The sequence below is a fragment of the Myotis brandtii genome, unplaced genomic scaffold (assembly GCF_000412655.1).
Source record: "Myotis brandtii unplaced genomic scaffold, ASM41265v1 scaffold2195, whole genome shotgun sequence".
Taxonomy (NCBI): Eukaryota; Metazoa; Chordata; class Mammalia; order Chiroptera; family Vespertilionidae; genus Myotis; species Myotis brandtii.
The window spans coordinates 167,337-185,988 of NW_005358236.1; the positions used below are offsets into that span (position 1 = coordinate 167,337).

Consider the following 18,652-nt stretch of genomic DNA (forward strand, 5'->3'; position numbering starts at 1 on the left):
TGTTTTTATTATATACCAGAGGCCTGGTGCACAAATTCATGCACGGGTGGGGTCCGGCTGGTGGGGGGCTGATGGGGAGGGGGTGGCCAGAGGGAGGGGCCACAGGCGGTTGGTGGCACAGCCTGGCCCCCTGGTCAAACTCCAAGTCAAACTCCCAGTCAAGGAGACAATTTGAATATTAACCTTTTAGTATATAGTATTATTATTTGATGTTTTAGTTTAATAAAAAATGGATATATGTGTATGTGTGTGTGTGTGTGTGTGTGTATAAAACTTTCCACACAAAAAGTCTATAGACAGCTATTTATCTCATATCACTTTAAAAATGAAACCAATGTGTTAATGATGTCTCCCTAGATTTTCCTTATATATTTTTCTGTATCATTTTTTACTTGAAGGAATTTATAAGCTCTATAAAGACAATTATAAAAACAAGAAAAAAAATCCGTGGTTGACAGGAGTTTGGTGGGAGGGAGGGATGAATAGATGGAGCATAGACCATTCTCAGGGCAGTGAAATTGTTCCGTATGATACCACAATGGTGAACACGTCATTATGCATGTGTCAAAACCCATAGACTGCACAACACCAAGAGTGAACCCTAATGTAAATAAACTATGCAGTTTAGGTAATAAAGATGAGTCGGGGTAGGTTCATGATTGTAACAAATATACCGCTGTGATTAGGGATGTTAATAGTGGGGGAGGTTGTGCAAGCATGGGACCAAGGGGAATATGGGAACTCTCTGTACTTTCCACTCATTTTGCTGTTTTAGGTTCACAGACATAAAAATATTAAGTCTATTAAAATTTAAAAGGGCAATTATAGGCTAAGATTTAATGTTTTACATTTTATCTGATTAAGGAAATGTGATCTGAAGACTAAAGCACGAATTTAGGGATAAATCAGAGGAACATGTCAAATTGTGAACTTAATTCTTTTAGGAAAGAGTCCCTATAATTTTTCAGTGGTGAAAAATTACTTTCAGTGCTCTTACTTAGGTGCTTTCTTGACAGGTTTTCAATGTAGTTTTATTTAAAACTAGTGGCCTGGTGTATGATATTTGTGCAGATTGAAAGGGAATTAATTAGAGAAATGTAACTTTGTTTTGCCATCAACACAGTAAGGACTCTAATGGGATTTCTCCTCTTTACTTCATAGGTATACCCTGAGGATGGATGAATCTTTATGCTAAAACGGTTCTCGTTTCTTTGATAAAAGGCACTTTATAAACCAATCACAGATCCATGTCTTTTCCACCTTATGTTTTGTTACAGTTACACAGGAAGAATGGAGAAGCCACAATACAATAGAAATAGAGATAAATCAGACTCTGAAAATACCATGCCTTCAAAATATCTCCTCGGGAATTTCATCTGAGTTCACCTTTGCATGGTTGGTGGTAAGTGCTGCCCTTTTCAGTGAATACCTGCAATGATCTTTAAATATTAATGATATAAAGATGAATAACAAATAATAATAGGGAAGGAAGCACATACTGGATGAGGGACAGGTATTATGGGTCAGGTTGGGAATGGTTGTGGGGAGACACTCAGCAAGTCTTTGAGTCTATGCATGCACTGATTTAGAAATTAGTTTCTAAAGGTTAGTTTCTATTTCAAGCTATATGCCAAGCCCCCATTACAGAAAAGCGTGTGATGGTGCTCTGGAGAAAAGCCATCTCCAGTAGAAGCCCCTACTCACAAATGTTTGTTTTACCAACAACATATGCCTAGGGATAGACTCCCTTTTCTCAGAATGCTTTCCGTCACATCCTGGGAAACACACAACATTGCTTTATGTGGGGAAACACAAAATCTAATGCTTATAAAATACTAGGGGCCCACTGCATGAATTTGTGCACCTTGAAAGGATCTGTGGGCCACGAGGCTGCGGTGGGCACAGGGCGGGTCTCAGCCCATCCACCACACCCCTGCCCGGCCCTTCCTTCCATGGCCACTAGTCCCCTGTCTGCCAGAAGCCCCGCTTCCGCTGCTGCTGCTCCCACACTCTGATGGCACCGGCCCCACTTGCACCACTGACAGCACGGAGAGATTGGGGCTGGTGCTATCAGCAGGTGCGAGTGATAGCTGCTGTTGGGGGGCTGATGGGGAGGGGGTGGCCGGAGGGAGGGGCCACAGGAGGTTGGTGGCACAGCCTGGCCCCCTGGTCAAACTCCAAGTCGAACTCCCAGTCAAGGAGACAATTTGAATATTAACCTTTTAGTATATAGTATTATTATTTGATGTTTTAGTTTAATAAAAAATGGATATATGTGTATGTGTGTGTGTGTGTGTGTGTGTATAAAACTTTCCACACAAAAAGTCTATAGACAGCTATTTATCTCATATCACTTTAAAAATGAAACCAATGTGTTAATGATGTCTCCCTAGATTTTCCTTATATATTTTTCTGTATCATTTTTTACTTGAAGGAATTTATAAGCTCTATAAAGACAATTATAAAAACAGGAAAAAAAATCCGTGGTTGACAGGAGTTTGGTGGGAGGGAGGGATGAATAGATGGAGCATAGACCATTCTCAGGGCAGTGAAATTGTTCCGTATGATACCACAATGGTGAACACGTCATTATACATGTGTCAAAACCCATAGACTGCACAACACCAAGAGTGAACCCTAATGTAAATAAACTATGAAGTTTAGGTAATAAAGATGAGTCGGGGTAGGTTCATGATTGTAACAAATATACCGCTGTGATTAGGGATGTTAATAGTGGGGGAGGTTGTGCAAGCATGGGACCAAGGGGAATATGGGAACTCTCTGTACTTTCCACTCATTTTGCTGTTTTAGGTTCACAGACATAAAAATATTAAAATATTAAGAATTTAAAAGGGCAATTATAGGCTAAGATTTAATGTTTTACATTTTATCTGATTAAGGAAATGTGATCTGGTGATCTGAGCACGAATTTAGGGATAAATCAGAGGAACATGTCAAATTGTGAACTTAATTCTTTTAGGAAAGAGTCCCTATAATTTTTCAGTGGTGAAAAATTACTTTCAGTGCTCTTATTTAGGTGCTTTCTTGACAGGTTTTCAATGTAGTTTTATTTAAAACTAGTGGCCTGGTGTATGATATTTGTGCAGATTGAAAGGGAATTAATTAGAGAAATGTAACTTTGTTTTGCCATCAACACAGTAAGGACTCTAATGGGATTTCTCCTCTTTACTTCATAGGTATACCCTGAGGATGGATGAATCTTTATGCTAAAACGGTTCTCGTTTCTTTGATAAAAGGCACTTTATAAACCAATCACAGATCCATGTCTTTTCCACCTTATGTTTTGTTACAGTTACACAGGAAGAATGGAGAAGCCACAATACAATAGAAATAGAGATAAATCAGACTCTGAAAATACCATGCCTTCAAAATATCTCCTCGGGAATTTCATCTGAGTTCACCTTTGCATGGTTGGTGGTAAGTGCTGCCCTTTTCAGTGAATACCTGCAATGATCTTTAAATATTAATGATATAAAGATGAATAACAAATAATAATAGGGAAGGAAGCACATACTGGATGAGGGACAGGTATTATGGGTCAGGTTGGGAATGGTTGTGGGGAGACACTCAGCAAGTCTTTGAGTCTATGCATGCACTGATTTAGAAATTAGTTTCTAAAGGTTAGTTTCTATTTCAAGCTATATGCCAAGCCCCCATTACAGAAAAGCGTGTGATGGTGCTCTGGAGAAAAGCCATCTCCAGTAGAAGCCCCTACTCACAAATGTTTGTTTTACCAACAACATATGCCTAGGGATAGACTCCCTTTTCTCAGAATGCTTTCCGTCACATCCTGGGAAACACACAACATTGCTTTATGTGGGGAAACACAAAATCTAATGCTTATAAAATACTAGGGGCCCACTGCATGAATTTGTGCACCTTGAAAGGATCTGTGGGCCACGAGGCTGCGGTGGGCACAGGGCGGGTCTCAGCCCATCCACCACACCCCTGCCCGGCCCTTCCTTCCATGGCCACTAGTCCCCTGTCTGCCAGAAGCCCCGCTTCCGCTGCTGCTGCTCCCACACTCTGATGGCACCGGCCCCACTTGCACCACTGACAGCACGGAGAGATTGGGGCTGGTGCTATCAGCAGGTGCGAGTGATAGCTGCTGTCCCGATCACCCCTCAGGAGCAAGGGGAGGTAAAGAAGCCCTCAGGGGTGATTGGGGCCAGCAGCCACCACTTGCACCTGCTGAGGGCGCCGATTGATCGGACCAGCGCCAGGCAAAGAATTTTCAGTAACCACCAGAGGCTCGCCCAGATAACAGCGACCAGCACCCCGCCTTGGTCTGGCGCCCCTGCTTACCTGCTCCACCATCCCACTGCAGCTGACATCTGCCATGTTCCGTGCTCTGCTGCCAATGCCTGCCATGTTCCACACATGTCCCCTGGTGGTCAGCGCACATCATAGTGACTGGTTGTTCAGTTGTTCGGTCTATTTGCATATTAGGGTTTTATATCTATAGATAGGTGGAAAATGTACCTGATAGAAGGAGGACCTATATTACAAACAGCCACTGGTTAGCTCTATTACTGCCACAGGGATCGGCAGGCCTATAGTTGTCTTGTTTTCTGACTTCAAAATTCAGAAATCTGGAATTTTATGAGAAATTTTCTAAGCCAATCAAATGGCAGCCAGCTATTAACCAATATACATAATCCACCTCTAATACTGTTAAATCAGATAATGTTACCGGACTGAAAGGGCATTTGCCTGCATGCATCAAAGCCCCATAAGACATGAACAGGAGTTTGCAGCCAAGAAAGTACGGATTTATTAAGGATATGGTGCCATGCCCAGAGTCACAGGTAATTAATCATTCCATCTAGTCCTGATGTGAACAATGGAGGTTTTTCTGTCCCATTCACAAGGATTTGTTCTGTGAGATTGTTCCGTTTTCCAGAGCTAAAACATAACTGAGGCCAAGATATTATTATTATTTTGATTGAAAACTCTGTATCTGTAGTCAATAGACCCAAGACTACTGGATACTGACCAGAACCTCATTTTCCTGAGACTTAATAAGTAAGCAAGGGGAGGGAGGTAGATGAGTCCAGGCACTGGCTGAGGCCAGTTTGAATCAAAGGGGGAAAAATCAAAATAAAGGGCATATTTAAAAAAATAAGATTAGACACCTCTCCAAAGAGGATGTACAAATGGCCAATGGATATATGTAAAGATGCTCAACATCACTAATCATCAGAGAAATGCAAGTTAAAACCACAATGAGATATCACCTCACACCTGCCACAATGGCTAGCATCAATAAATCAACAAATAACAAGTACTGGCGAGAATGTGGAGAAAAGGGAACCCTCGTGCACTGCTGGTGGGAATGCAAAATAGTGCAGCCACTTTGGAAAGCAGTATGGAGTTTCCTCAAAAAATTAAAAATGGAACTGCCTTTTGACCCAGCTATCCCGCTTCTGGGAATATATCCTAATCACCAATCAGAAATAATATATGCATTCCTATGTTCATAGGTGAATTAGTTACAATAGCTAAGGTTTGGAAACATCCCAAGTTTCCATCAGCAGATCAGTGGATCAAAAAGCTGTGGTACATTTACACCATGGAATACTATGCAGCTGTAAAAAAGAAGGAAGTCTTACGCTTTGCAACAGCATGGATGGACCTGGAGAGTATTATGCTAAGTGAAATAAGCCAGTCAGAGAAAGACAAATACCATATGATCTCACTAATATGTGGGATCTAATGAAAAAAAAATCTGATGAACAAAATGTAATCAGAAGCAGAAATACATGGAATGCTAGACTGGCTGATGCACAAAGGGAGAGGGATGGAGTAGTGATTGGATAAAGAAGATAAAGGAAATAGCTACAGAACACCTATGCATATTCCATAGACACAGACAATAATTTGGTAAAGTCCAAGGAAGAGGTAGGTAGGGGAGGGTGGAGGTAGGCAAAGGGGAAAAGTGGGGGGGGGGGCAGGGACTCCTGCAATAATGTGAAAATAAGGCTTCTGCACGGTTACAATAACACAAGACTAAAGGAATTATAAAGATAATCATAAACATAATTTTGAGAATCACAAAATGAGTATTCATTTAGATGATCCAGAACATGATTATATTATTTTTAGCTTGTCATCACAATAAAAACACAAAATTTAAAAATTCTTACAGAATCATAGATATCCATGAACTTAGCAGCTGATAGTTTGCAAAATACTGCATTTGCATGAGTTATCACTCATATTTCAAGTTGACCTAGATTTTTGTGGACTGTCTTGGAAAGTAGACCCTTCATATAAAAAGATTTCTCTGGGGATGTGACAAATAAAAAATAACTGACCTGCTAGTAGGCCTTGAAATACAACCTACAGATAATTTCTCTCTGGCTACATATATTTTGGGTAGTCAGTAAAATGAAAGGAAAAAATATTCTAAAGTATCTTTCTCACTGTGCTAAATTGTCCAATGTCTCTTTGTTATCGGTCAGAAAACACTCTTATTTTTTCATAGTGTTTGGTTTTTAAAATATAAGGCTTTCTGGGCATGATGCCTATGGTTAGTATAATTCAATTGTTTTTAACAAATGCGATACAATTTGGTTCTTAAGCAAAGGTTCTGAAGAGGAGAGGACCTGGGTGGGGGGGAGGGCAGAAACTTACAATACTAAACATTACAGTAATGGAAATGTACTTTCTATACCTTGGCTTACATTTTTAATGTTTTCCACGAATAGGCAAATAGTTTCTACCCCAATTATCATAAACTCAACTAACAGTGGGAATAATAAAGCTTAATAATAATAAATAATATTAAAGTTTAGTAAATCTTCACTATCCAGATTTTTGCTGGCTAAGTAAGTTGATTGGTAGTGTTTTATCTTATCTTTAGGGTGTGTGGTCTGTTTTTCCAAGAAAATGTAAAACCTTCACTTGATCTGTGTCCTTTGTGTGACTATGAGCTTCTCCAGCACATAAAGTTATCACTCACTTCAAAAATTCTTAGCATTTGGTATAGTGCCTAGAACATAGGCACTCAATGAATAATGGAATGGCTCTGTGTCTCTTTGTCTCCTTCCCCCACAGTCCTATTCCTTGTCCTCATATTAAATTGATGGTCACTAAATTGATGCTATGCATTTGATTGATTAATGAATAGCAGCTCATTAAGTGTCAGTGACTTGATAAATGGTACGGCATCCTTATCTAGTAATTTTCTTTAAAGAAATGAAAAAGACTAAATAGACCTCATCTTTGGATCCTGCCAGGACAGTTAGGATAAATGAGGGGCAGAGAGAGTGCACCTAAGGTCACACACTGAGAGAGTGAATCCTAAACTTCTGCTGGAACCTCAAGCCATGCTGTCACTTCAAACAATGCCTCATGATACAGAGAACCGGAGGTGTCTTTTTGAAAGAAACCTCTCTTCAAAGGAAATATTATATTGGTAAATGTGCTGATTAAATTCCTACTGTGCATTCCATTTTTAAATGTCAAAATCTATTTGCTCTTCTGATTTACATCCGTGCTCCATGCTGTTGGAGGCTGCGGGATTCAGCAAGTCTGATATGAAATTATCTAATTTCCTCATATTAAGGAATAAACTGCAGCACTTCATGCCAAGACTGTTATAGGTCTGCAGAGGACATAAATATCCTCTCCAATCCCTATTTTAGTTCTTTAATCTCTTGTTAAAGTAGCAATAACAATCATAACAATAAGCCAGTTGTCCTCACAAACATTATATAATGTGGTTTTTATAAAATTCAGAGATGAGGGAGATGAGCTCAGGAGGACAGACACCTGCTGTAATAAACTCAGTAGCTCCAGGAAGCTATGCACGTTCCCATTTTCAAGTCTGCATTAGAGTCTGCAAACAATTTTAGAAACTAAAATTATTTTAATCTAGGTCACTGGAAAATAAAAAATATGCCCTCCTATGTGTAGAATTTTATAGCATCTAATTAAATCAGTTATGACCCTGATGGAGATTATTAGGATCCTCTGTTAACTTTAGAAAATTATTTGGTATATGTATCTGACCCCATATGAAGGCTGTGCTAAATGTGTTCATGGGCAGATCCTTTGCATATGGGGAAGTTACTTTCCAGAATTGTGACTACACTGAAGTAGACAGGCATCAGGCACAATTAGGGTATCCAACATTGATCTAGCATGGAAGGTAACTAAGTGAACACCAAGGGTTAACCCTTCAGTGGACACTGAAGGTCTGAGTGAATGGCAGGTGATATATTAGAAATCGCACAATACATGAACGTTTAGATGGGATGCAGTTGGTAGAAAAAGGACAAGTGATATGTTTCCCATTTATGTCCTGGGGCACAAACATACATTCATCAGGGAAATTCTGCAGACTTGTCCTGGGAGCTTCTACATATATCTAATATTCTGTTTTTATTCCAAACAATCATCCTGATTTCCCACAGTATAAATTTCAATTCAATCCAATATATGCAAATCTGTTTTGGGTACTAGCTCCTACAGGGATACAAACTATATTGGATATATTTCCTACCATGAAATAGAATTTTGATAAATTTAAAAAAAAACAGGGAAAATAGTTTGACTCTGACTAGATGGACCTGGGAAATCTTTCAAAGATTATGTTTGAGCTGAATATTTAAAAAACAGTTGACCAGCAAATGACAGACATGTACTAAAACCCTGGGACCCATGAGTACAATTTGGGGAGATAAGGGGCAGGAGGAAATGTTTATTCCCAAAGTTGTAGACAAAGAGAAACCCATGGTTTTTCTCTTTAAAATCACAACAAGAAGGACAGAAATATTTCAGCAAACAGTTCAATATTAGCGATAAAGGCATATAACTAAAACCTAGATGCTGCCTGGCTGGTGTGGCTAAGTGGCTAAGCGTTGACCCAGGAACAAAGAGATCGCAGTTCAATTCCTGGTAAGGGCACATGCCTGGGAATCAATCCCCAGAGGGGAGTATGCAGAAAGCAACCAATTGATGATGTTTCTCTCATTTATGTTTCTATCTTTCTATCCCTCTCCCTTCCTCTCTCTCTAAACATCAATAAAAAACATTTTTAAAAACCTAGATGCTTATATTTTTTAATTTTTTATCTATAAATGTATGTTTATAGATATACTATTCTTTAATATTTTTGATGTTTTATAGCTAAACAAAAAGATAAATGGTGCTAATAAACAATGCTGGTTTTCCATACCTATGAGAAGCCTAGCAATTCAGAAAACAAAACTGCCGCCTTCTACCAGATGACAGTCGCCTCTACTTGTCTTCATCATAATCAAACCTAAAGTGCCAGCCAACCTACACAGTGTTGATTAAATTGTGATGATTAGAAAAATATTGTTCTAGTGCCCTACAGAGTGGACCTGGGGGCTTCACAAGCAGCTGCTTGGACAGCACTGACTGGACCTGGACAGAAAATAAATGGGGGGGGGGCGGGGGGCATGAAGATAGGAAGCAGTGTGGAGATAAAGAAGCAGCAGTCAATACAGTTAACCGAATTTACTGAATGAGCCATAGGCACTCAACGCCCACCATGTGCTGTAGTCAACACCGCCAGCGCTGACTCAGAGCTTGCGGCATCCCAGGGATGAAATAATGTCACGAAATCAAATAGTACCAATGTCCCTTTTCTGGATTGGAAATTCTGATTCTAGTACAAAAATAGGAAAACCTCCACCATTCATTCCCAGGTTTGTCAGGTCTTTAAGGGACACAGGGAAGCAGTGTTTCATGATTCAATAGGACCCCTTATCATGCAACTTACCTAACTCTTGTTCATAACTTAATTATATGTTTATTTCTCTTCTATGGGTATGGGGTATGGTTTTGTATTAATTTTTCTTGTGCATTAATTCTTCTCAAATAGCCTCTAAGCAGAAAAGGCAAGGGTTGTTTATCCTACTACATTTGTGAGGCTGTATATAGCAAAGTCATTAACAGCATGGCCTTTGGGGGGAAATTATTTTTTCAAGTCCCGGTTCCTCCATTTACTAGCTGTGTGAGCTAAGAGCCAAGATTAGGGTAAATAGGGCTCACACCCTGGATGACAATTTAAGGGAGTGCCGAAAAGATCAGTAACCAAGATATACATATTAATAAAATATTTTAAAATCAAAATTTAGGAAAAATTCCTGATGAAGAAAATATCAACATTTTAAATAAAGCCAGGCTGCTGTTTGTCCATTTTGAGACCCAGCTATATTGTCCAGGGAACGGTGTTTCCCAATCAGGCTGTGGTCCCTGAGCCTCATGGCATCGTGTCCTCCACGACCACCTGTAGAAGAGTTGACAGAGGAGAACACATTGAGCAATGCACTGCGTTATGTAGTCATTAAGTTGTTTTTTTATTATTATAGAAATTTTATTAAGTTTTTCCACTTAGGCAAAATTTGGAAGGGTATTTTGATAAGTGCATATAGGGGTACATGTTTTTCCTTTTGTCTCAGAATTCATGTCTTGGATATGTGTGTAACCTAAGTTTTAGTTACCTCATCAATAAAAGGGGATCATTATAGTACCGACCTCACGGTATTATTGAGAGGTGTGAATAAGGTAACAATTGAAAAACTGAGCACATTCCTGTTCTTACTATGCATTAAAAACTAATCTCTAAAGAGTTGGTTTTATGACTCTCCATAGCTCCTCGGTTTATCAGGTAGATAAAGAATACTCATGAAGTAGCTGGTTGATCATCAGCGAGGCTAGAGGACAGTTCGTATTAATTGAACATATATTGAGTGTCAGGACTAGTGTAGGTATGCCAGTGCAATCTATATTTCCCATTAAATCATAGGGTCCATTAAGTTGGAAGTCCATGAAAGTTGCCAAAATTTTTTCTTAAAAGAACAAGAAGAGAAAAACAGACAAGAATAAAGACTATATAATAAGAACCTCTTACCAGTCTGTTTTCTGCTGACCCTAAGATTATCATTATCAGGTGGCAGCTGAAGTACACTCTATGACCCCTAGGGTTAGGGTATCAAGGACCCTTTCAATCAGCAAATTGTTCACACCTCTGTAATCAACCACCTACATAAAGGCCTCTGGCCTCTAGGAATTTCTTTTAAATTTTTCATTTCTGATACTCCTGGAAGTGGGGTTTTGTTTTGTTTTGGTGTGTGTGTGTGTGTGTGTGTGTGTGTGTGATGGGTTGGTTTTCATTAGTGTGTGTTGTCTCTGAGGCTTACTTGTCCCTGGTCCTGGGCATCCCTGCTTTTTGATGCTGTGACTTAAGTGACTTCTTATTTTGCGTGACCTTTGAGCAAGTTACTTAACTTCAGTTCATTCCAGATTGTTGTAGGGAGTAAATAAGACTTGGAATAACTTTGCCCAGTGCCTAAAACAGTAGTAGCTAAATAAACTTAAGCTATGACTAATAAGAATATAAAATTTTAGTAGTGGTCATAGCATGATATTGGTATTATTCTCCCCCTCCCAGCTCTAGATATTTCAATGCTTGACTGCACTAGTTTTTTCTGCCTCTCATCCCATTTGCTCCATGAAAGCAGCCACCCATGGGCAGTCTTGCCTTGGCCCCTCTATAACTGGGATTCTAGGTTCTTTCCGGATCTCTGAATGTTGTAAGTTACCAGGCATAACTTTGCAACTGAATCCTATCTTTCCCAACAAAGGAACAAACCTTTTCCTCGACAACAGTCAACTGCCCAGAAAAACAAACAAACCCTGGAGCAAATTGTGGTTTGGGGGGTTTTATTTTGCTTTGTTTTTTGTATCTTTCCTCCACCAATGAAACCACCCAGGTTAGTCACACTCAGCTACACAATAAAGGAAAAAGTAGTTTTCCTTGCCAGTCTCCAACCGTGGCCTCTGACTGCCCTTCTTCCCACAACAGAGTGACAGATGGAAATGTTCCAGGTGGCAAGTCATTTACTAAAGGTCAAGCAGCATTTTGAACTCCAAGATCCTCACCAAAACAGTCCCTGTGCATAAAGCAGGATCTATAAAATCAAGCTTGTTGAGCTGGAAGACCTGTAGGGGGAGCCTGCCTCCTTAATTATTGGGCTCCAGGTTTGCAGATGCTGAGTCAAGTGCCAGTTAATTCTTAAGGCTCCTTTTGGAGCCCTGGTATCCAGAATATAAGCTCTCTCCCTTTAACTTTCTGTGTACTTCTTCATTAAGAAGACAGCAGGATAGACACATAGGTCCTTCTTTATGTGAGAATAAAGGTGTGTGCATTGCTTCAGGAGTAGGTCTTAAGCAGGGTATGATATATATATATATTTGTAAAGATGATACCAATCCCAGCCATAGTTATTTATAGAATTGTGTCTTACATAAGAGTTTCTACTAAATATATTCTGGAAATATCTATATAAACTATTCAAAAAGTCTACGCTCCTGTTTCCACTGTTTCTGCTCCTACCCCATACTTGAATTCTCTCACTCACCTGCTTCCATTTCTTCCACCCTGCATCTGTCTCATTTTTTAAACTAGAGATTCCAAGTCAGATCATTGTTCTCATTATTTCATGACTTCTTCCCCACCAGATGCATTCCTGTTCACCTCACCCGCTTTAGTTCCCTCCATTTCCCCTGGCTCCTGTGCGTAAGATCCACCTGTTGTTTAGAGTTAGACCCGTGGTTCTCAGCCCTGCCCCACTGAGGGGCTCATCCCAGAACAACTGAGTTCAAACCCCCAGAGAATAAATTTATGCATCTGAGTGTTTTCAAAGCAACTGAATTGAGCATGCTGTTATACTAAAGGGTATAAGGACATACCCCTTCCTCTATCCTCTGCCCCTCAAGAGTCCCCTCTTCACTGGGCCCTTAGTCAGCAGAATGACTGAATGGACCAATGCTTTGACACCCCCAGGACCTTGTCCATGGAAATAATGAGGTGGGCAAGAACAATGGGACTTTTCTTCACAGACCCAAGAAAGGACATGGAAGAGAGGAAACAAATACTCCAAATGATCTCTGGTCTCCAAAGTTCAGATTAACATTTACAGCCTACTCTTCATGAGTCCTCTTTGAAGGCAGTACAAACATAGAAATAATGAGGGCAGAAGGGCAAGGACTGACAAGGCTGAGGTAAGGAGGAAAGGAAGTGCCTACAGCATAAAATTTAAGGAGGCGCTCACTCTCAGGTGCCCAGGGTGCATTTACAAGACCCTGAGAGTAAGTGCCTCCTTAAATTTTGTGCCCTAGGAGTCTCCTTACCTCATCCTAGTCCTGGCCCTGAGGGGACCTAAATGAGAGCTTTCTAAAGTTATGCTGGGAGAGAGGGTGACTATAATTATCCAGTTCAGTTGAAGATTTTATAGGCAAAACATAAAGCCTTCTCAGCACACCTTGCCATTAAGATTTCTGAATTTGGCATGAGGATTGTGATCTGCCATTAGCCCCCAATGCTGTGTGCCCCCCAAATATGCAGCTTATAGAGGATTCAAAGGGGGAGTTCTCAACAGAAGAGCAGCAAGTATCTGTTCATATTAGGAGAAACTGACAATCGTTTTTAGCTGAAAGTCAAGGGTAATGATATTTTGTCTAGTAACATACTAAATACTAGTACCTCTTCATTTCAATCCTTCGTTCATATCTCTCTTTTTACAAGATATAAATTAGTACTTGTGGAATACCTAGCCCAGAGCTAGCCAACTTGAGTGCTCAATGACTGGTAACTATTTTTCTCACCAGGAAGATAATGGAACTCAGGAAACACTTTTCACCCGGGATCACCGCATCAGCAAATCCACATTATTTAAAGACAGAATCAAGCTAGGTGCAGACTATGGGCTCTACCTCTCTCCAGTCCAAATCCACGACGATGACCGGAAGTTCTCTTGCCACGTTATAGTCAGGCCTGGCAAAATCTTCAGGAGCTCCACCACGGTCAAGGTTTTCGGTAAGAGTGTTTGTTCTCCGGACTCCCCACCATCCTGCCATCCCTGTTGCCTGCCTCACTTTCCCCCTAGAGAGGAAACAGCCTGTGACCTGGAGTGCAGCCACCCAAGGCTAGCTATTCAGGAGTTTTGTTTACCTTGATACCTGCCTTCCATGTTGGGGCTGGGGAGGAGGATAAGAAGTGAAAGAATAACGATTCTGTTATTAGATGATTGAAATCACACAATTGGTCAGTTTCCTGGTGACCACTCCCTTACTTACAATTTTAATATGTCCTAAGAATACTGGAAATCTCTTTAATTATAGTTGCCAAAGTATAATTGCTTAGCTATCTAATTGTCTCAGTTGCTTGCTGGAGGAAGACAGAATAAGGCCAGTGTGAGAATAGAAGGATGATGAACAGAGCTCCAGAGACGCTCTCCGGGCATCGCCCCCATACAGCGCCAAAGCCAGCTGGGGTGAATGCAGGCCAGCTCCTCCAGCAAGGACGCCCACAGTAGGGGCCTCTGACTCTGCAGGGTCCAAACTGGGGGGAGAGGGGGAAATGTGAAAATTCTATTTTGTTCAGTGATGCAAGGAAATGTTAATAAACAAAAACTCCTAGCTTTGAATATTTTTTTTCATCTTTGTGACTAAGAAATGTGCTTTTTAAAACAGCATTTCTAAATTAAGGCAGAGAGAAAAGCAGTGATGCGGGTGAGCAATTAATTGATTTTGAAAATAAGGTAAACGAAAAGAAAATAACTTTACAAAACATAAGTCACGACTGACAGAACAAGTAAAAAGAAAATCTTTGTTTTTACTTACAATCTCATTGCATTATTATTAGAGGTCACAGAATTCAGTATTTTGAAGGAAATGCCAGCCCTGCAGTTCATAAAGATGGAGTAGCTACAGCCAAGATTAATATAATTTGAAGCCTCTTGCTTATAGTTTTCCTCTGTCTCTTCCTCCTGCCCTCCTTCCCTCCTTCCCCAGCTCTCCCCATGGACGGGCTAGGAAATAATCAATCGCCCCTGATGGTCAGGTTCGTTATGGAGCCTAAACAATGTTCTGTGAAGAGTTGGGAAAGACTGTTCATCTCTTTTATCGATTATCACCCTCAGCACTCTTACCGAGGTGTGACTGTCTTAGCACAAACATGAAACCAACTCATCTGGTCTTACTATTGGCAAATCAATGAAGGCAGCCATCCGGGATGTGCAAAGAAATATCAATTCTAAATAATGCAATTTGTGTCCCTTTTGACCAAGGGTTTTTGCACTGTAACTTGACCTAATTGCCATGTCAAATTAAACTGTGTCCTCTTTGCTGCATTAAAATGCTTTCATCTTGGTCTTGACCGCTTCTGACTTTTACATCTCACTCTTTTCACCCTATCTATCTGTACATCTGTCTCAACATTTCTGTTTCTTTTTTGAACTCCTTCCAGTACATGCTTAAAAATAGGAGATTCTGCCTCCTTGTAGATATAATTAGATTTTCCCTGCTTCCTGGACTTTCTCCTTTACCAAATGGGCTGGCTAGGTTGTGTTAGAATAGTCTCATCTAGTCTGAACCTATTTGTGGGTGTCACCTGAACATATATCATCATGGCCTTGGCATAGAAGCACAATACATAGTTCATTTAGAATCCACTCTGCATTCCTTGATTATTCCTCAAATAGATGAAGCCAAAAATAAAAATATGAAAACCTCAAAATAAATACCCAAGTGTACCACAGACCCATTCTACATGCCCAAATCCAGCTCTTTTCTTCTTCCTGACAATGCCTTTACTCTCTAACAGACCAGGGATTGGACGTTTGCCCAGCTCCTCTGTGGCTTCCTGCATCTCTCTCACTCGTCTCCTTTAACTTTCCTTTCCTTAGTGGTAAGTCATCTGCCATTACAAATTCCCGCTCCTCAGCTCTAAATCTAATTGTCCTGAGCTTCAAAAATAATCTCTACCACCCCTGCAATTTTTAGTAATTGTTCTTTCTTTTGGGTCCTTTATTCTATGGTATTTGTTGCCAACAGAAGGTCAGAAATGTCCCTCCTCTCCTCAGTGTTTTAGAGTTGTATTTTGGTTTGGGTTCTCCTGAAAGAAAGCAAGGAGAGGAGGATTTGGGTTGAATTCCTTTGTTTGAGAGGTAATCCTCTGAAACATCAGAAGAGGAAGGAAGATAATAGAATGTACACGATCAAGCTGTGGGTTTGGAGCTCGAACCCCTGGGGAACTCTGGAAGAACACACATCAGAGGCAAGGAAGCTGGGGTATTAGGCACCAACTCCCCATCTGTTATCGCCACAAACTCTCTGGGATTTCTTGTTTGCCCTGCTTGTGGACTCAGTGGGCTCCCCTAACCCCAATAAATCCTTAGGAGAGTATCACATTTGCCCCTACTTAGTGAGGTCTCTTGACCAGCAAGTAAAGTCAAATGTCAAGTGGATTTGCAGGCATTAACAGCACCTGTGACAGGGTCTTAATATTTTAATATTTTCTCCACTGGTTCATAGACGGCTTTGTCTGCTGTACTCAAGAATTTACTTGAGCCCAGTCAGTGTGGCTCAGTAGTTGAGCATTGACCTATGAACCAGAAGGTCATGGTTCAATTCCCAGTCAGGGCACATGCCCGGGTTTCGGGCTCCATCCTCAGTGCAGTACATGCAGGAGGCAGCCGATCAATGACTCTAATCATTGATGTTTCTATCTCTCTATCCCTCTCCATTCCTTTCTGAAATCAATAAAAATATATTTAAATTTTTTAAAAAGAATACTGACTGGTTTGGCTCAGTGGATAGAGCATCCGCCAGCAGACTGACGGGTCCCAGGTTTGATTCTGGCCAAGGACACATACCTAGATTGCAGGCTAAATCCCCAACAGTGTGTGGGAGGCAACCAATCGATGAGTCTCTCTCACATCAATGTTTCTTTCTCACTGTCTCTCATCCTCCCTTCTACTCACTCTAAAAAAAAAATAATAATGGAAAAATATCCTTGGGTGAGGATTAACAAAATAAAAATAAAATGAAATTTTAAAAAATTTGTAAAGAACTTACTTGAAATCACTTAAGTTCAACATGATATAGTTAATACCTATTTTGGATTGGGCTCTGTTAAGTGCTTGAGATGAAGAGATGAATAAAACAGCCTGGCTTTGAGGCACCTATACTTTAGCAGGATAACAAAATCATTGAAATAGTTCCTAATAGTTTCTAGTACCAAACAACTGAAGTATAAAGTGTCTTTCCTGTCCCTTTCAGAGGCCTATACATTATACTGTATTTCTGTCCCTCCTCTCCTCCACAGTCCCCTTTTCACCTGACTCAGTAGTAATCATAATTCAACTATCAATTAGATATAGCAAATTTCAAAAGCTTCCTCTTATTCTCCAAGGTTGGGTTAGCAGTTTCTCTTAAAAGCTTTCTTCAAATCCTATATGTCCTCAATTATGGTATTTATCTCAGCGTTTTCTAATTTCTTGTTTATGTATCTGTATTTTTCAAGAAAATATAAATACTTTTAGCACAGTGAAGATTATTTGCCCACCTTTGTGTCCTAAAAATCTAACATTCTGTCAGGCACACAGTGAGAGTTTAATTTTAATATATTATAAATGACGAATTTTTTACACACACACACACTAGTAGTCAGGTAAGATGGCATTGCGTGCCACTAACTGTGTTTTCTTTGCCTTTAAGCTAAGCCAGAAATCCCCATGATTATGGAAAATAACTCCATGGATGTCTTGGGAGAGGTGAGTCACATTAAAGCCTTTGAAAATTTATAGTATAACACACCGAGGTTACATCGTTGTCCAGAACATTTTTCCAAAGGATATTACTCTTTGGCCCTCAGCCAATTAATTTCTGGTGAGGTAGAAGGGAAGTTGAATTGAAGCTGGAAACCTAATGGGCATTCTTACTTTCTGACTTTGGGCTCTCAGAGTATGTGATCTGTGGTCACGAGTCCTTATTTTTTCTGAAAAAAAAAAAGTCTCAATAGCTTAAATTTCTTTTTAATAAAAATTGAAGTAGAGTGTGAAGGAAAAGTAGGGCAGAGAGCAGTGTGAATCCTGGTGAAAGAATGAGTTTTATGCTCAGCTGACATTTAATTTGTTCAAAGCCATTTCCTGTACCAGCTTTCCCATTGTTTTTATTTTGAAGTTAACAAGAAGAAAGCTGTCCTTATGTACTCCTCAGAGCCTGGCTATTTCTTAGCAGCAGGAGAAAGGGCAAGAGAAAAGGGGAAGTAAAGTAGACCCTCTGACTTCAGTTTCTAGTAGGTAGTTCCCAGCCTCTAATCACCTGGAATCTGAGCTCAGAGCTCACTTGCCAGCTCTTCTCTTTGCTGGCTGTGACCTTGAGCAAGTTATTTCACAGCTTTGTAGTCAGTTTTCCCACTCATATAGAGGGGATTAGATGAGTATCTGCACATTGTTGTTTTTAAGAATTAAATGAAATAACCTATGAAAAGTTCTTAGTAGATAGTGTGGCATATATTAATTGCTCAATAAATATCATTTTGTTGTTTTGTTCATATTACTATTATGTATGTTAATCAACTGTCTTGTGGCATTATGATTTTACTCAAGCTTTTCATAACTCCAAATAAAAGATACTCTCATTAACTCTCCTATTTCCTATTACATGGGATGAGAGAAAATTATACTTATATTCTAGTTTCTTCTAGCCCCAAGAACATTAAATTACTTATGATGTCTAGTCCTGCTGAATATCAGTCATGTAATTTGACAGTTGAATTATAGCTCAGACTCTGTGGGATGGTTTTAGA

At 40.0% G+C, this 18,652-nt stretch overlaps 1 protein-coding gene across 1 annotated transcript in view; it reads left to right on the forward strand.

The window, feature by feature from the left end:
- The window catches only part of CD96 (CD96 molecule), a 98,092-nt gene that overhangs the window by 16,214 nt on the left and 63,226 nt on the right, over positions 1–18,652 (forward strand). Inside the window, 3 exon segments of the mRNA XM_014539502.1 lie at positions 12,154–12,197; positions 13,669–13,876; positions 17,560–17,615. Coding sequence (XP_014394988.1) covers positions 12,154–12,197; positions 13,669–13,876; positions 17,560–17,615 — 308 coding nt within the window.